The 15,662-nt window shown below is 35.3% G+C and overlaps 1 protein-coding gene across 1 annotated transcript in view; it reads left to right on the forward strand.

The window, feature by feature from the left end:
* The window catches only part of TUT7 (terminal uridylyl transferase 7), a 34,989-nt gene extending 21,506 nt beyond the window's left edge, over nt 1–13,483 (forward strand). Inside the window, exons 14-29 of the mRNA XM_065661453.1 lie at nt 59–209; nt 911–997; nt 1,862–1,962; nt 2,377–2,434; nt 3,116–3,219; nt 4,223–4,312; nt 4,402–4,515; nt 4,624–4,701; nt 5,303–5,480; nt 6,200–6,247; nt 6,358–6,449; nt 6,935–7,050; nt 7,988–8,313; nt 11,093–11,169; nt 11,344–11,407; nt 12,454–13,483. Of these exons, the coding sequence (XP_065517525.1) occupies nt 59–209; nt 911–997; nt 1,862–1,962; nt 2,377–2,434; nt 3,116–3,219; nt 4,223–4,312; nt 4,402–4,515; nt 4,624–4,701; nt 5,303–5,480; nt 6,200–6,247; nt 6,358–6,449; nt 6,935–7,050; nt 7,988–8,313; nt 11,093–11,169; nt 11,344–11,407; nt 12,454–12,521 (1,752 nt within the window). The 3' untranslated portion in view covers nt 12,522–13,483. The remainder of the gene's footprint in view (nt 1–58; nt 210–910; nt 998–1,861; nt 1,963–2,376; nt 2,435–3,115; nt 3,220–4,222; nt 4,313–4,401; nt 4,516–4,623; nt 4,702–5,302; nt 5,481–6,199; nt 6,248–6,357; nt 6,450–6,934; nt 7,051–7,987; nt 8,314–11,092; nt 11,170–11,343; nt 11,408–12,453) is intronic.
* Nucleotides 13,484–15,662: the final 2,179 nt, after the last annotated feature.

Genomic DNA, 15,662 nt, shown 5'->3' on the forward strand with positions numbered 1-15,662 from the left:
ATTAAAGTGTTGCTCAAATTCAGTGAAGTAAAACCAGTCTCGCTTTCTATTCATGCAGTCTCCTACAGTTGTATGTAGCCTGTGCAAACGGGAAGGTCATTTAAAGAGGGATTGTCCAGAAGACTTGAAGAAAATTGAGCTTGACCCCCTGCCAGAACTGACACCCAAATTCTCAGTTATTCTAGATCAAGTTTGTGTCCAATGTTACCGTAAGTTTTTTTCCTATAAATATTGTGCAGTAGCAATAGTGCAAAAAATAATGAAATAATAACATTAATGGTGTTGTAAAAGGAGACAGTTTATTTGCCACACTGCATCCAGCTCTTAAATACTATTTCAGATTTGTAAGGGCTTTAATGAGACTGCTGAGTAGTTCATATCTAGAGAATAGTAGTTTGTATTTAGATGTTTATCATTATCTACAAAATGTTTAGGTTTATCTTCCCCACTGTGGCTGTCTGATTACTCATTTAGACATCTTGGGAATTGTATTGAGTTTAATTTTGGGTGAGTTTTTTGACTGATGCTTTTACAGGTCTATTTGAATTAACTCTTCCTAAACTTGTGGTTTTTAGTAAGCAATGACTTCAGTGTTCTAGAAAAAAATGAGTCAAAATACTGTTTCATAACAATTCTCCACTTTTGTTCTTTTCAGAGTGACCCAACTTTCCTCCTTTCTCTGTCACCATTTCTGACCAGACAAAATGCGTTATTTGTCTAATTAATGTTTTTCTTTGAACAGGTATTTTTCTTCTACTTCATCCTTGCTTGCTTTCCTGCACGTGTGAATCTTCTCTTGCTTTTTCTTTCCCCCCCACCTTGCTGAAAACCCCTCACTTTTTTCATTTGAATCTTTGCTTTTGACTCTCTACAGATCAGTTTGCCTAAATTTTTTTTTTTTTTTTTAAAGGTGATTTTTCCCCAAGTATTGTGGAGGATCAGGCTCGGGAACATATAAGACAAAACTTGGAAAACTTCATTAGGCATGATTTCCCAGGTAATTAGTCAGTTTTAGCTTGTTATTTATATTTTGGTGTGTTTGTACTTCCGTGTTTTCCAAAAAAAAATCAACATAATAAACACTTCAGGTTTGAGCACTTAACCTATATTGTTGCTCAGCATTGCTATAATTAATTACATTAATTTATGTTTTTTAAGGCTTTGGTTTAAGTTGTTTTTTTACTTAGTCATATATACAACACATTAGTAGGAAGGAACAATGACAAGTTCAGGAGAAAACTATCAACACAGTAGTGGAACAGCGTGTAATTATTTTAGCTGTATTCATTAGACAGACTTCTTGTTCTATCTGCTCTTAAAAACAACAAGCTTTTTGTAATCCTTCCTACTGAAACTTACTCATTTTGGAATATTTAAAAATGCAGCTACTGTATTTGCAGTATCTAGGTATTTGAATTTTTTTGTTTTGCTTTGTTTCTGGAGTCCTTACGAGGTGTTTCTGTAACACCCAGACTTTGGTTCATAGTCTTTCAAAATTAGGAACAGATACTTTTGGCTGGAGCTTGGTATATGGTCAGATATATCCTTTACCCTGAAAATCTCTGTCGAGAAAAGTTTTACTTTTTTTTTTTTTCCAATCAGGTATCAGCTGGTTGCCACATACTGATGATTTAATTATTGGAAAACCTGACTTTTTTCTGGATTTGTCAGATTACTTATTTGAACCAATGAAAGTAGAGATATTTTCCACATCAGCAAAGTTAATGAGAAAATAAGTTTTGATGAATCACAGATAGTAATGTTTTTATGCCTGTATTAAAAGACATTCAGTGCATTGAAGTTACATACAACTTGAGATTCTGTGGCGATATGGGGTTATAACCCATCATATCTCTTACAGGAACCAAGCTGAGTTTGTTTGGCTCATCAAAAAATGGCTTTGGCTTCAAAGAAAGTGACCTTGATATCTGTATGACAATTGATGGGCTGGAAACTGCTGAGGTAGTTTAAAAAGTGGTTTGGGTTTGGGGTATGGTTTTTTTTGGTTGGTTGGTTTGTTTGTTTTGTTTTAAAACATGCACAATTTTAGGGTTATATTGTGTATATGTAGTGTAACAAACCTATTATTTAACAGAAGCTTTTCAGATTGGAAGAAAGCACAAATCAGTGCCACAAAGATTATTTTTGGGGGTTTTGCTGTTGGTCTAGGCAAAATATAAACTTTAAAAGCTTATGTTAAGACACTGTATATATTGTTGATTTTGCAGGTGCTATTCTGAAACTATTTCTGGGCTTCAGATAATTGTATATAATATGAAACTCTCAGTTATACAGCTTTAATCTTAATGGCAAGTAATACAAGTTTTTCCTAAATGCAGCAGATACAACCATGAACTTTTTTTCTTAATGTCTTAGGGACTTGATTGCATCAGAATCATTGAAGATTTAGCAAAAGTTCTCAAGAAACAGTCAGGTAACTTTCTTGAAAATTAAAATAAGTGGTTCTGTTTAGGTGACTTCAGTTGCTGTAGTGACAACATTCTGGGGCATTATAGATTAAAATCATTAAGATAAAACTATACTGAAGAGTGTAACGTTAGAAAGAGCGAGGTTGTATGTTGTGAACACTCAAATTTATTTTTGCTTGCATATGTAAGTCTATGAGGTTATAATATTGTAGGACTGCATCTGAACTGGCCATATACTGTTATTTATAACCTACGTGCATAAGGATAAAGCTTCAGGCTTCAAGGTAATAGTTATGTTGTATGCTCAGTGCGCAGTAAGTTAATAGTAAAAGGTAGGCTGATACAAGTTTGCAATGAGGATTCTGTTTTTTCTAGAGAAATTACAATTTATAGTGCTTGTTTTGGTGTATTTCACATGAATTTAATGTAATTGAAGTGAATTATTGGTGATCTCTTAAGCTTATTTTTCTCTAACATTTAGACTTGATCTTTGTCTTATCGGGGAGCTAAATGTATATTTGTATATATTTAGCAGATAAGTCATGTTTGACAAATGCGTAAATCAACATTAAAATATAACTGAAATACAATTTTGGTACCAATTAAGATTTTATTTTGTAGCCTTTTTACTACAATTTGGAGTTACTTGTATTGCAGTCATTCAGTAATTAAACATTTCATCCTAGGTTTAAGAAGTGTCTTGCCTATAACAACTGCTAAAGTCCCAATTGTCAAATTTTTCCATGTCAGAAGTGGTCTTGAAGTAGACATCAGTTTATATAATACTCTGGTAAGGTTATTGCCTTTTTCATTTATTTTCTAACAGAAGAGTGTGGGTCGTGATCTTAAGATTGAAGTGTCTGTTTTGTTGAGGTTCAGTTACCAACTGTTTCCAGTTACCTCTTGCACTTTTAGATATTCAAACAACCTTTTATCGGTTTTTTTATTTGATCATGAGTGGAGTCAGTGCACAACTGTGACTTTACAGTTGCCAGTTCCCTTAAAAAATATATTCGTTCTTCAGTAATAGCAAGAACTAGTGGTTTAGGTGTTTAAGTCTTTCTGTAAATGAGAGACAAAATAATACAACTTCAGTGTTCTAACGCTCCAGTTCTCGTCATGGCTCGCTCTTGCTTTGCCTTGAGACCTGGAATAATGATTTTGAACTTAGCTTGCCTGAACTGGAACAAGTTAGAATTTATTAAAAGCCACAAGTTCTTTGGGAAAATACTATAAAAACTAGTTTTGGGTGGAGTGGCTTTTTTTGGAATTTTATTTTTTTTCCGGTACCTCTGCACTTCAAAAGCCAGTTCCTTTAAATATTGTAGGAAAGTAAGATTTAGAGCCCAGTATTGAACTTTCTGAAGTTTTATATGGGCTCAAGGGAAGTCTTGAGAAAGATACCTCAACCACAGAGTTTTCTTCTTGAAGTTATACATCCATATGAGTCAGTTGATTAGCTCTCACTTTTCTGGGCTGAAATTGTTTAATTCAAGAACCTACCTTCTACCAAACACTTTGAAAATGAAGTGGTAGATTAGTGCTTCTCATTCTGAAGCACTGTTCTGTGAATACTGCTTTGTGTGCAGATAAAGGATGTTGATCAGCTTTTTAAGAGAGCAAGTGATAACCTCAGCAAGCACTCCCTTTCTCGATATACTTTCTACTATGCAGGGCTTTGCATCTGCATTTCTTGAGCACGCAACTTAGAGCTCTTGGGTTTTATGTTTCATCTTACTACTTAATTTCTTCACAGCTCTTGTGTTTTGTGTATGACCTTCTTCTCTTTATAGGCCTTGCATAACACAAGACTCCTGTCATCATATGCAGCCATTGATCCGAGAGTAAAGTATCTGTGTTACACAATGAAAGTCTTTACAAAGGTAAGTATATTTCAGACATTCTGGAAGCAGTATTTCCTGCAGCAAGAGATTATAACAATGAAAAATACAAATGGTGTTTCTTTTTCTAGATATGTGACATTGGAGATGCATCTCGAGGTAGTCTTTCTTCCTATGCATATACTCTTATGGTGCTTTATTTTCTTCAACAGAGAAATCCACCTGTCATCCCTGTTCTTCAAGAGGTACGGTATCTCAAGAAAGAAATTACTATCTGTACACAGTATTGACCAGAAGAACATTAATGCAGAACCTGTATTGTTCTTCTAATGAGTTTAATATTATGCTTTCAGATCTACAAAGAACCAAAGAAGCCTGAAATTTTAGTTGATGGCTGGAATGTTTATTTCTTTGATAAGATACACGAGTTGGTGAGTAAGTCAGGTTAATTTGCAAATGAGAAAAAATTCCTTTTAAGAAATACGGTCCTCAGATGTGGTTGAATGTAGAAATGGAAGTGGAGTAGCTATTGCTTTGAAAATCCCAATACCAAGATGTAAATCTTTGATAATATGTTTGGTTCTAATTCATCTGGGGGGGAATCTATGAAATCTGCAAAACATAATAAAAAAACAAAGTATTTTGAGATGATTAATTGCTGTGTGTATCACGCTACTGGGTGAAGATAATTCCCACAAGTACCAGCTGCATATTTAGTCATAACTGCTTAATCTCATGGAATAATTTTATGTTAAATAGGCACATAAAATGCATTAATAAATTCTTTGTATAATAGGCAAGACCAAATATTAGAAGTTATATTAATTCTCCACTTTTGTTGTTGCTTTAAAAAAAATGTACCATTTAAAAATTTGTATTGTATTATTCATACCAATTATGAAAGTAGGTACCCTGGTGTAACTCAGTTGTGTTTCTTTATAAAATAAGACTTACATTGTTTGAGTTTCCACGTTATGAAAATTATTCTGCTTAATGTAAGTACTGGAAATAAAAATATTTCTGTATTTTCAGTCAGTTGTTTGGCCAGACTATGGCAAAAACACTGAATCTGTTGGGCAACTGTGGCTGGGGCTTCTCCGTTTCTACACAGAAGAATTTGATTTTAAAGAACATGTTATCTGCATTCGGAGTAAAAATCTGCTTACAACCTTCAAAAAGCAATGGACCTCCAAATACATTGTAATTGAAGGTAAAAGTATGAAGTGCATGAATATGTGGGGTTTCTTTAATGCCCATGTGAAAAATTTTGCTTCAAAAGGCTTATTTATTTTTGTATTACTAGATTATAATTTGTTATTTGCTGATATTTTGAAATCATTGCAAAATTTCCATTGAGTTTCACTAGAGATAAAAATTACTCTTAGGGAGGTTTTTTCCCTACTGAAAAGAACGTGCAAAGCAGACATGATACTTATCATGATGACAGCAACTGAAAGCGAAATCAATTAAATCAAATCCTTTGGAAAAGAAATTACCTGTATTGTAGTTGAGGTTTTCTCTGAAATACCAAGTTTAGCTGAGTCCATATTTACACAAGGGATTTAAAGGTATGTATTATTACACTGTTAAGTAATACCATGGTCTCTATCAAGAAAATACAGTGACACATTTTAGAAATGTTCCCTAAACCACTTTCTGGGCTCTATGACTTTCATGGAAAGAATTTCTATTCTCTTGCCCGCGCATTCAACTTTCAGAATAACTTTTACGATAGTTCAGTCAGTTCGGAGCTAGATGACTGTGACCCTTTGTCCATGGAGTTAATTTATTTTCAACAAAATTACAAACAGTTCAATTTCAGTATCTTAATTCTTCATTGGAAATAGCTGCCTTGGGTTGTTAATGTGTATGTATACATTGTAGATCTAGGCCTGGACTTAATTAATACCTGTAATGCTTTTTGTACAGACCCCTTTGATTTGAACCACAATCTTGGAGCTGGACTGTCAAGAAAAAGTAAGTCTCCTGTTAACAAATTTGGTTACAGAGTGAAGATCTTGTCTTAGATCATACTTTACTGGTTTGTTTGATGCTTTCCTCTTTTTTTTTTTTTTTTTCCTTCCTAGTGACAAATTTTATAATGAAGGCTTTTATCAATGGCAGAAGGTTATTTGGTACCCCTATAAAAGTGTTTCCTAAAGAATATCCATCCAAAATGGTAAGTTGCTTCTAAGATCAGTAGGTGCATGCTCTTCAGTGTATAACTTAGCAATTGCAGGAGTAATGTTACACTCTCTTTGAGCTCTTCTCTCTTAAATTTTAACTGTCCACTAAAAGTCTTTATGGAAGTTACTACTCGGTACTGTTTTTGTGTTGTTTGCATGTAAAATACGTTGGCATACAGAATACTAATCAAGTCAAAGGTTTGTTGTAGAGGCTTACATATTTTAGTCCCTATCAAAACCAGCTTACTGTTTCTTAAAACTGCAGTTTTAAAAGAGAGCTTGCAGACCTAGTGGTCAGCAGGCTGCCTGTAAAGAAAAGAGGCCAGCAGTCAGTTCACCTCACTGAATCTTTCAGGAATTCAGCTACAGACACCACACATACTCTTCTCTGTAACTTTCTGCTGTTTTAACACTTGCCTATCTGTTTTGATTACTAGGTATATGGATTTTCATTTAAAATGTGTTATTTCTTCCTTAGGAGTACTTTTTTGATCCTGAGGTACTAACAGAAGGAGAACTGGCACCAAATGATAGATGCTGCAGAACCTGTGGTAAAATTGGCCATTTCATGAGAGATTGTCCCATGAGGAGAAAGTGAGTATAGTTTTGGCATGTGTGTGGAACCCTTTGTTGGGCTTGTTTAGAAGATAAGGCTTATATCTGTAAAATATTGAAAATTGGCAAATAAAACTTCAAGAGTATGAAATCTTGAAAGCCGTTGTGCTCAGTTGAAAGTTGAATGGAAACATCTACCCTTTGCTTAGGGTCTGTTTATGTTAAGAGCTGTAATTAAAAATCACCTGCAATCTTATGTAAGTAGGTAAAAAGCTACTTATATTGCATCAGATGAAATTGTCTTTTTGCTACACAATAGAGAATTGTGAACTTATATTTTGAAGACTTAATTTGGGAATATATTCAACTGTAGCAAACGCAAGTACAGTAGCTGAAGGTAGTTTTAAAATAAAGAATGCTGGAGGTGGTGGTATGAAAACCTACTCAATGTCTAAACTTCTGTATCAGACACAATGGATTTTTAATCTTGCATTCTGGAGTGAAACCCCAGTTCATTGCACACATGCAACTATGTCGTATACAAAATCACACAGAATGTTAGAAGCTTCTCCCAGTAGAAGAGACTTTTAGAGATACTGTAAAAATACACAGTTTGAGAAAGGAGTTCTGATTGAATTGTACAAGTAGACAAAAAAAAACCAACAACGTATAGTCCTATCTTTTTCACACATGTTTTCTGTTGTGTTCGTATTTTTTGAGATAATTTAGAATTTAGGGCTGTATTGTAATATCATTGTAAAGTTAGAGTATTAAATACATTTTACATCAGTGTAGCATTATTTGGTAGAAGGGTCAAAGGGACAAGTGCATTAATTCACTTTATTTAACCCACTCCAGAAATACATGAAATACGTCTTTTATCTGTAGACAGCACTTGATTTGTTGGATATTCTTTTTTTCCTCCATGTATATATGTAAGCCCTATGAACTCTACAGCATTTTTCTGCTCCTGCAGGCTAAGACGGCGGCGTGGTTATGAAGATATGAAAAACCAGAGGTACACAGAAAGTAAGGAGAAAAGAAGCAGCGAGGACAAAGAAACTCAGATTAAAGCAACAGAAAAGGAGAGCTCAATCAAGGACGGAAAGTTGCATGTCTGTACACCTCAGAAGAGGAAACTAGGAAGGGCAATAGTGGAAACTGGAAGAGAAAAGACTCCAAGGCAATCAGCAGAGAAGTGGAAGTACCTGGAAGACAGAGACTTAAGAGAAAAACGATGTTTTATCTGTGGAAGAGAAGGTCATATTAAAAAGGAATGCCCACAGTATAAAGGACCTGCAGGTATGAAACTAGATCAAGCTGAGCAGTCTAAACAGAGCTTGTGGTCTTTGGTATTTTTGGTTGAACTGACACGTAAGGGTTTTGCTTTGAATGGCATTACATAAATGCTAATTTTTATATTTTTTTTTAATGCACTTACATTAGCCAGTTTTCTCCCTCACCTACCTTTCAGAACTTTGCCATATCCCAATAGATTTAACATAGTTTCTCATAGCAGATAAGGTGCTTGCAATATAAAAGTTATGAATGTCTAATATGTTGACATTGCTTCCATTGTCCTCACTGTGTAAGAGTTTGCTAACATTTCAAATTACAGCTTCTCTTTCAGTACATCATAATTGCAACAAAAGCTCACCTTATAGCTTTTCACATCACCTAACCATATATACTTGAGTTCGAAGAGAATTGCTCTAGGTTGCGTTTTGTCTTTTTTTTTGTGTACTTTGTGCCCAGAGTATTCTCTCTAGTTGAATAGAGCACCATGAACAAGTAGACCTAAGAGATTATATTTTTTTTTTGCTGTGTTCCATTTTGTAAGACTATGGACAATTCAATTACCTGTTCAATTATCTTCGTTCATTTTCTGAAGTTCCCTGTGTCCCTCTGATTGTGGAGAAGGGTACAGAGCTTAATTTATTGTAGCTTCCTAACTTAGATGCATAACTATATATGCATCTGGTTCAAGCCCAGCCCATTACTAAGCATCATGTAGCTGCTTGCTCACCCTACCTCTTTATTCCCCCCCACTCTGGGCAGGATGGGGAGGAGAATCAAAAGAACGTAAACCCTATGGGTTGAGATAAAAACAGTCCAGTAACTAAAGTATAAAACAGTACTACTACTACCACCACTAATAATAAAACAACTACTACTACCACTAATAATAAGGGAAATAAGAAAGAGAATATAAAACTAAAAAGAGAAAGGAAAAAAAACCCAATAAACACAAGTGATGCACAATACAATTGCTCACCATCTGACTACAGATACCCAGTCTGACCTGAACAGTGACCTGGGCCTTCTATGTGACTCCCCCCATTTTATATACTTGGTATGATGTCCTGTGGTATGGAATACACCTTTGGGTAGTTTGGGTCAGTGTCCTGTCTTTGCTTCCTCCCAGCTTCTTGTGCCCCTCCCCACTGGCAGAGCATGAGACTGAAAAGTACTCAATCAGTTTATTACTGAGCAACAAGTAAAATCATCGGTGTGTCACCAGCCTTGTTCTCAGTCTAAAGCCAAAATACAGCACTGCACCAACTACTAGGAAGGAGAAAAATAACTGTTATAGCTGAACCCAGGACAGTATCCACCCCTTATTCCATACCATTCACATTATACTCACATCCCACGTTTTTCAATATACCATCACTTTTTGTCTCTTGAGATATATATATATACACACACACACACAAAGAAACAGGTATCATTCCTTAGTCCATGGACTGTCCCTATGAAGTTCACTGAATTCATTCAGTCCATGATGTTGGGCTTCATCTTTCGTAACAATCTTTCAGGGCAGGAGAGACCGTGGTGAGACAATGTCTTCTTCCTACGTTGCCCCTCTGAGGCAGGCAAAAAGGAGGTGCAATTGTTAATGATTCCCATTGCACACCTCCCAAAATACAGAGCTGATGACCATGCTGATAATACATACCAGATCAGTTTCATGAACGATGATTCTATTGTATTACAAGCCATTGCCGTAAAGTACAATGAAACAAGAACCTTAGCCCAGACCCCAAAGCCAATAAATGCTAAACAGCAAATGCTGGCTGCAAGTAAGGTGTGACATGCTGACAGTCTGAGATCAAGCCCAACAACTCCAAGACCAAATAAATCAACACTACGAGGAATGACTATTAGTCTGAAACAATGAATGCTTATCACAGATATGTTTAGACACACTCTGGTCAGATCTATTGTTATCCCAACCCTTTGGGCCCCATGTTGGGTGTCAGAAAGGACTGTCGTGGTTTAAGCCCAGCTGGTAACTTTGTGCAACACAGCTGCTCACTCAGTCCCCCCCATTCTTCCCTTCCTCCCTGCTTACTCCAAGCAGGATGGGGAAGAGAATCGAAAGAATGTAAACCCCACGGGCTGAGATAAGAACAGTCCAGTAAATAAAGTATAATACAAAACTGCTACTGCTACCACTAATAATAATAATGGTAAGGGAAATAACAAGGGGAGAGAATATAAAACTTGTAAAGGAAGAAAAAAAAAAAACCAACCCAAAAAAGACAAGTGATGCACAGTACAATTGCTCACCACCTGCTGACCAATACCCAGCCTGACCTAAGCAGCGATCTGGCCTTCTGGGTAACTCCCCCCAGTTTGTATACTGGGCATGGCATGCTGTGGTATGGAATACCCCTTTGGCTAGTTTGGGTCAGGTGTCCTGTCTGCTTCCTCCCAGCTTCTTGTGCCCCTTTTTACTGGCAGAGCATGAGACCGAAAAGTGCTTGACTGGGGTAAGCATTACTAAGCAACAGCTAAACACATCCATGTGTTACCAGCTTTGTTCTCAGACTAAAGCCAAAACACATCACTGCACCAGCTACTAGGAAGGAGAAAAATAACTGTTACAGCTGAACGCAGGACTGCGCCTCATCTCATTGTGCCAGTTTTCCATTTTACAGAAATGAGAAAAATAGCAATATCCTACATACTACTGTGTATGAAGGTAGATTGTAAATATCATGGTATTTTTGTATCTTAAAATACCTGAAATGGAAACTAGTTTTAAATTAGCAAATCTTTGTTATGACTTTTTCAGGTGGTTCAAAACCAGAAGTGTTGTATGGATCCCCTTTGTTACCCCGTGCTTCCAAACATGCTGGTAGATTAAATCAGGTAAACACTAAGTGCCCTTCTTCTTTGATCTTTTTCCCTTTAAATGTTCTAAAGTCCATATAAAGTAATTAAAAATAGCTTTACTTAAGCTTTCGAGGAGAACCTTTTTTTTCTTAGTTGTGGAATGACATAATATATTTTCTTGGTTCATCAATGCATATCTGTTGTTTACAGGGAGTGCTTATACATGAAGAAAAAAAGAAACAAAAAGGAAAAGTATTTTTGAGTCCCCAGTCAGGTTTGTATATCTTCAATTCAGAAATTCTGTGTAAAAGCATTTATCTTTAACTTGCTTTCTCCATCAGTCCTTCTGGGAATTCTGCCTAAATGGCCAAATGCAGCAGCAGTATGCACAAGTTGCTAGGTAATTCTGTGAAGGCACTCTTTTGGTCTTTTTTTTTAAACTGGAAAAGTGAGCAATTTTTCAGTTTTGTTTTGGAAGCAAAACTTAGGCGTGTCAGTTCTGTGCATTTTATTTGTTCTTTTTCAACTCTCATAGATCTGTTTTGCAGAAGGGTATGGTGGGGTTTTATCAGTCTTTCACCTCTCTACTGTTCTGGCATACATGGAGTTCAGTGTTTCTTCAGGGACAACATGTGGAGCACTTTTTTTTAAGACTTCTTCAAAGTAGTTGGCTATAATTCCATATGGTCAATTAACTTGAGAGATTATCAAAGCACATCTTTGGTCTGAGCTGAAAAAATGCAGGGAAGTTAAAATTGTACTTATAAGTAGCATTCATATGACAGTATAAAGGCCTTTATGTACTCTGTCTGGAGATGTTTTATGTTAGATGCATGGTTACAAATGCAGCTTCTTTATAGTAATTTCACAAACTTACTAAGAGGTATAATGAAGATTTTAAAAGGGGTTTTAATGGAATATATAAGTATCTTCTGGGACATCTGAAGGGGGGAACCCAAGTAGTCTTTGCAAACTATGGAAAAATAAACTGCAATTAATTATCTCAAATTGCATTCTCAGTTTTGTTGGAAGACACAGTATTTTCTGCTTTCAGTGCAAGGCTTTTTCAAATCCAAGTTTGGAGATTTTTAAACACAAAGTGATTGTCATTCGGCTAGGTATTTAGTTGAAAAAATGTCAGTTTTCACTTTTGTATTCTAGTACTTCAGTATTTCATACTGTCTTCCAGTATGTAATGATCTAAAGTTGAACCGCCTGTGCTTTCATTATAGTTTGACTTAACAATAATTTTCTCCTGATTGTTTCAGTTGTTTTACATCTTGTCTTTTTCTTCTTTTTTCATTAAACTCCCCATCTTAGGCAGCCTTTCCAGCAAATACATGACTCAGGGAAAAGCCTCACAGAAGAGGACCCAACAAGAATCATGAGGGATATTAAGCATTGTTAAATTGCAATAGAGACCCTTCATTTTCTTTGTCTAAAGCATCTGAACTCACAGGACAGCAGAATAGACAACCTTCAACTTGATTTTAATGAAATATGGGTGGTTTATTTTAGATTGCTAGTAGAAGCAATACTGAAACCTGCTCTGAAATAGATTGTTGGAGTATTTAAATAGAAAGCCATAATTTTATTTTTTTTTTTTGTAAATCATATAAAAAAGGGCAGGTACTAAAAATGGACTGTTTTCAAGGTTTTGTCGTTTCATCTGATCATTTTAAAATGCACATTTTAAAATTGTGAGCAAGCCAAATACATTATATTCAAAAATCGATTTTTTTAAGCAGCAAATAATGTTTATTAATGTATTGTGTACATTATACAATTCAGTATAATGATCGTATACTGAATCCTTGTTTAAAAGTGTTTTAAATGTTTGTAAGACTGCTATGTTTTTGGTTTGTTGGGTTTTGTTTTTTTCCCTGTGGAGAACTAAAAATATAGAAGTTAGTAAACATACATAAAACAATCTCTGAACAAGCATTGCCATTGAGATGTCTTGGGGGTTTTTCTGTTCAGTGATTCTTATGGGAGTTCATTAGCTGCTGTGTACAACAAGAAAAACTAAGAAGCAGGTCAGTCCTGTTTGATGCTGCTAAGAATCTTTTTCAAGCGCTTGAGGATACAGATAAAAATGCTTTAAAGAATAGAGGTATTATATTTGGCAACTGGGGAAAATACATGTCCATTTTCATAAAATGTGAAGAAGATCCTTATACTAGCCACAAACTTAATTAAGAGTATGAACTTGAGCTTTACTTGAAGTGCTTCCAGAGCTGGCAACGTACTGTCTTTTTTTTGTTCAGGAAATAATTAGTTACATTGTGAAATTGAAACCACTGTTATTTATGACTTTGAAATAAATTAAAAAAAGTAATAATAATTAAAATCAGACTAAAGTTTCTGTATTTCTTCTTAGGTTGTATATTTTAGTATTCCTGACTTAAACGTAGAATTAATGACAACTTACTAGAATTATGTGGGTTTAGAAATGTCTTTTTTTTTTTTTTGCGTATTCATCTGTTTTTATTAAAGTTGAAAGCTAGAATTGACCTAAAGTGGTGTTAGGGAACTGGGACTCTAACTCCGCTTTTGGTTTTAATGCATCTGTAGCCAGCTATCTGTAAACTTTTAGATGTGCAGCTTTCTCAAATAATTTCTTTTGTATACTTTCCTCAACATATTTTCAAGCAAAATATTAGCTAGGAAAAAAACCCAGAAAATACTTCCAACTGTCATCTTTAGCATATTTCATATGAAATAGAGTCAGTTTTCCCTCAAAAATAAGATAATTCTTGTAGATTTTAATTCATAACCCCCCAAACAAAAAAAGAAAAAAACACACACAAAGAAAACAAACAAAAAAAACCCAACACCAAAACAAAAAACACAACCACCAAAAAATAACCAGAGCAGATTGACATGTTTATATATGCCTTATTCAGCCCTCTATTCAGACTTACTTTCAGTTTTGCTGATTGGAATGAAGTATGTAAGCTTCTAAGGGACTGTGTCATAATCTCAAGAGCAGAAGTTATTTTAAGTGGGAGACGGGAACAAACAGATTTATGCATACTCTCCATTTCTGATACTTTGTAGTTTAGCAATGAAATGTCTAAACTCGCATCAGAGTGAAAACTCACTCTGCTTCCACCCATCTTCTCACTTTGAAGCTGCTGCAACTACAAGTTCTCTACAGCCACTAATCTCGTAGCCCTAAAATGGGATATATATTACAAGCATTAAGCCAGTAAGCAATAAATCCTTTGATTGCTTAAGGAGTAGTAAAAGTAGAGACATAATTTACAGAATGTTATGTGACACAGAAGAAACACAGTTGAGGAGGCATGCGTACCTACTACCTTAAGTTCTAAATCAGGGAATGAATTGAAAACTAACACTGAAGAAAAGTATGTTCTTCACAACAATTTTTGATATCCAAGATTGTGTTTGCCTTATGGGAGTATTTCCTCGAGAGCAACTTCCCACATACAAAGGAAAACTCGAAAGGACACCCAGCATTAATAAAAAGCTTCTAGAAAAAGAACAGTATCGGAAGTAATAGCAATAAACTAAAATGACAGTTTACAACTAAATTCATCCTAATAAAAAGTAGCAATAAATACTAGTAAACTAAAAGACTATTCTGAACCACCTGTATTCTGGGTCACTATAATGACATGGGGGAACACTGAGCTGGCTGCACTCCTGCTGTATTTTATTTATTTGTGCTGCTGGATTTTCATTTTAAAAAAATGCTGTTGCCTTATTTCACAGGAATTTCAGACACTGTTTCCAAAGCTGGAAAACTTCCTGTGAGTAGTTAGTTACCAGTGTTGAAAAATGGAGAAGGATTAACACATATAATCTGCCCTAATTTAATTGTTCTGGTGGGATTTGGTTTATAGCTATGAATAAAATCAGTTTTTCATCCGTTCAGAATTTTATGTAAATGTATTTAAATATTGATTTATAAACCTTACCGCATTTTTATAAGAACTGCAGAAGCCACGTAAAAAAGTGAAGTTACTGGTAACCTTTTGGGGCCTGAAACAGTTGCTTAAAATGGGAACTTACTAGCAAACTATTTTAAAATTTTTCCTATACTGATAAAGTTATCAAAAAAATTTCTTGTTATTTACTTGAAGTGTATAGATTTTAATACTGAATTATACTGAATTTTGCTTTTAGGTTACTTTGGTAATGTACTGAACAGGAAAAGCACCTTAGAACAAGGCTGCTGTTCCAGCCCATGCTCAGTCTTTAATGCTGAGATTCATTCTGCAGACAGGTGACTAAGTAGTGATGACTGGAAGCATCCTAAAGAAGTACAGGAGGGTAAAGGTCTTTGTGCCTGCATGGTAGACCATGACTGATGAAGAAGGTATCAGTTGCATTCACATACAAGCCTCCCCTCTCCAAGCGTATATATTGCTGACTTCAGCTTCAGGCTGAGGGGACATTTAAGCCCCATACTTCTCAGTGGTTGTGCGTTAGTTGAGGATGTTTGCCCAAGTTGTATGTAATGGTATGTGGAAGACATGTTTTGTGTAGGTGAAGAATATACA

This window comes from Lathamus discolor, chromosome Z (genome assembly GCF_037157495.1).
Source record: "Lathamus discolor isolate bLatDis1 chromosome Z, bLatDis1.hap1, whole genome shotgun sequence".
In the NCBI taxonomy this organism is placed as follows: Eukaryota; Metazoa; Chordata; class Aves; order Psittaciformes; family Psittacidae; genus Lathamus; species Lathamus discolor.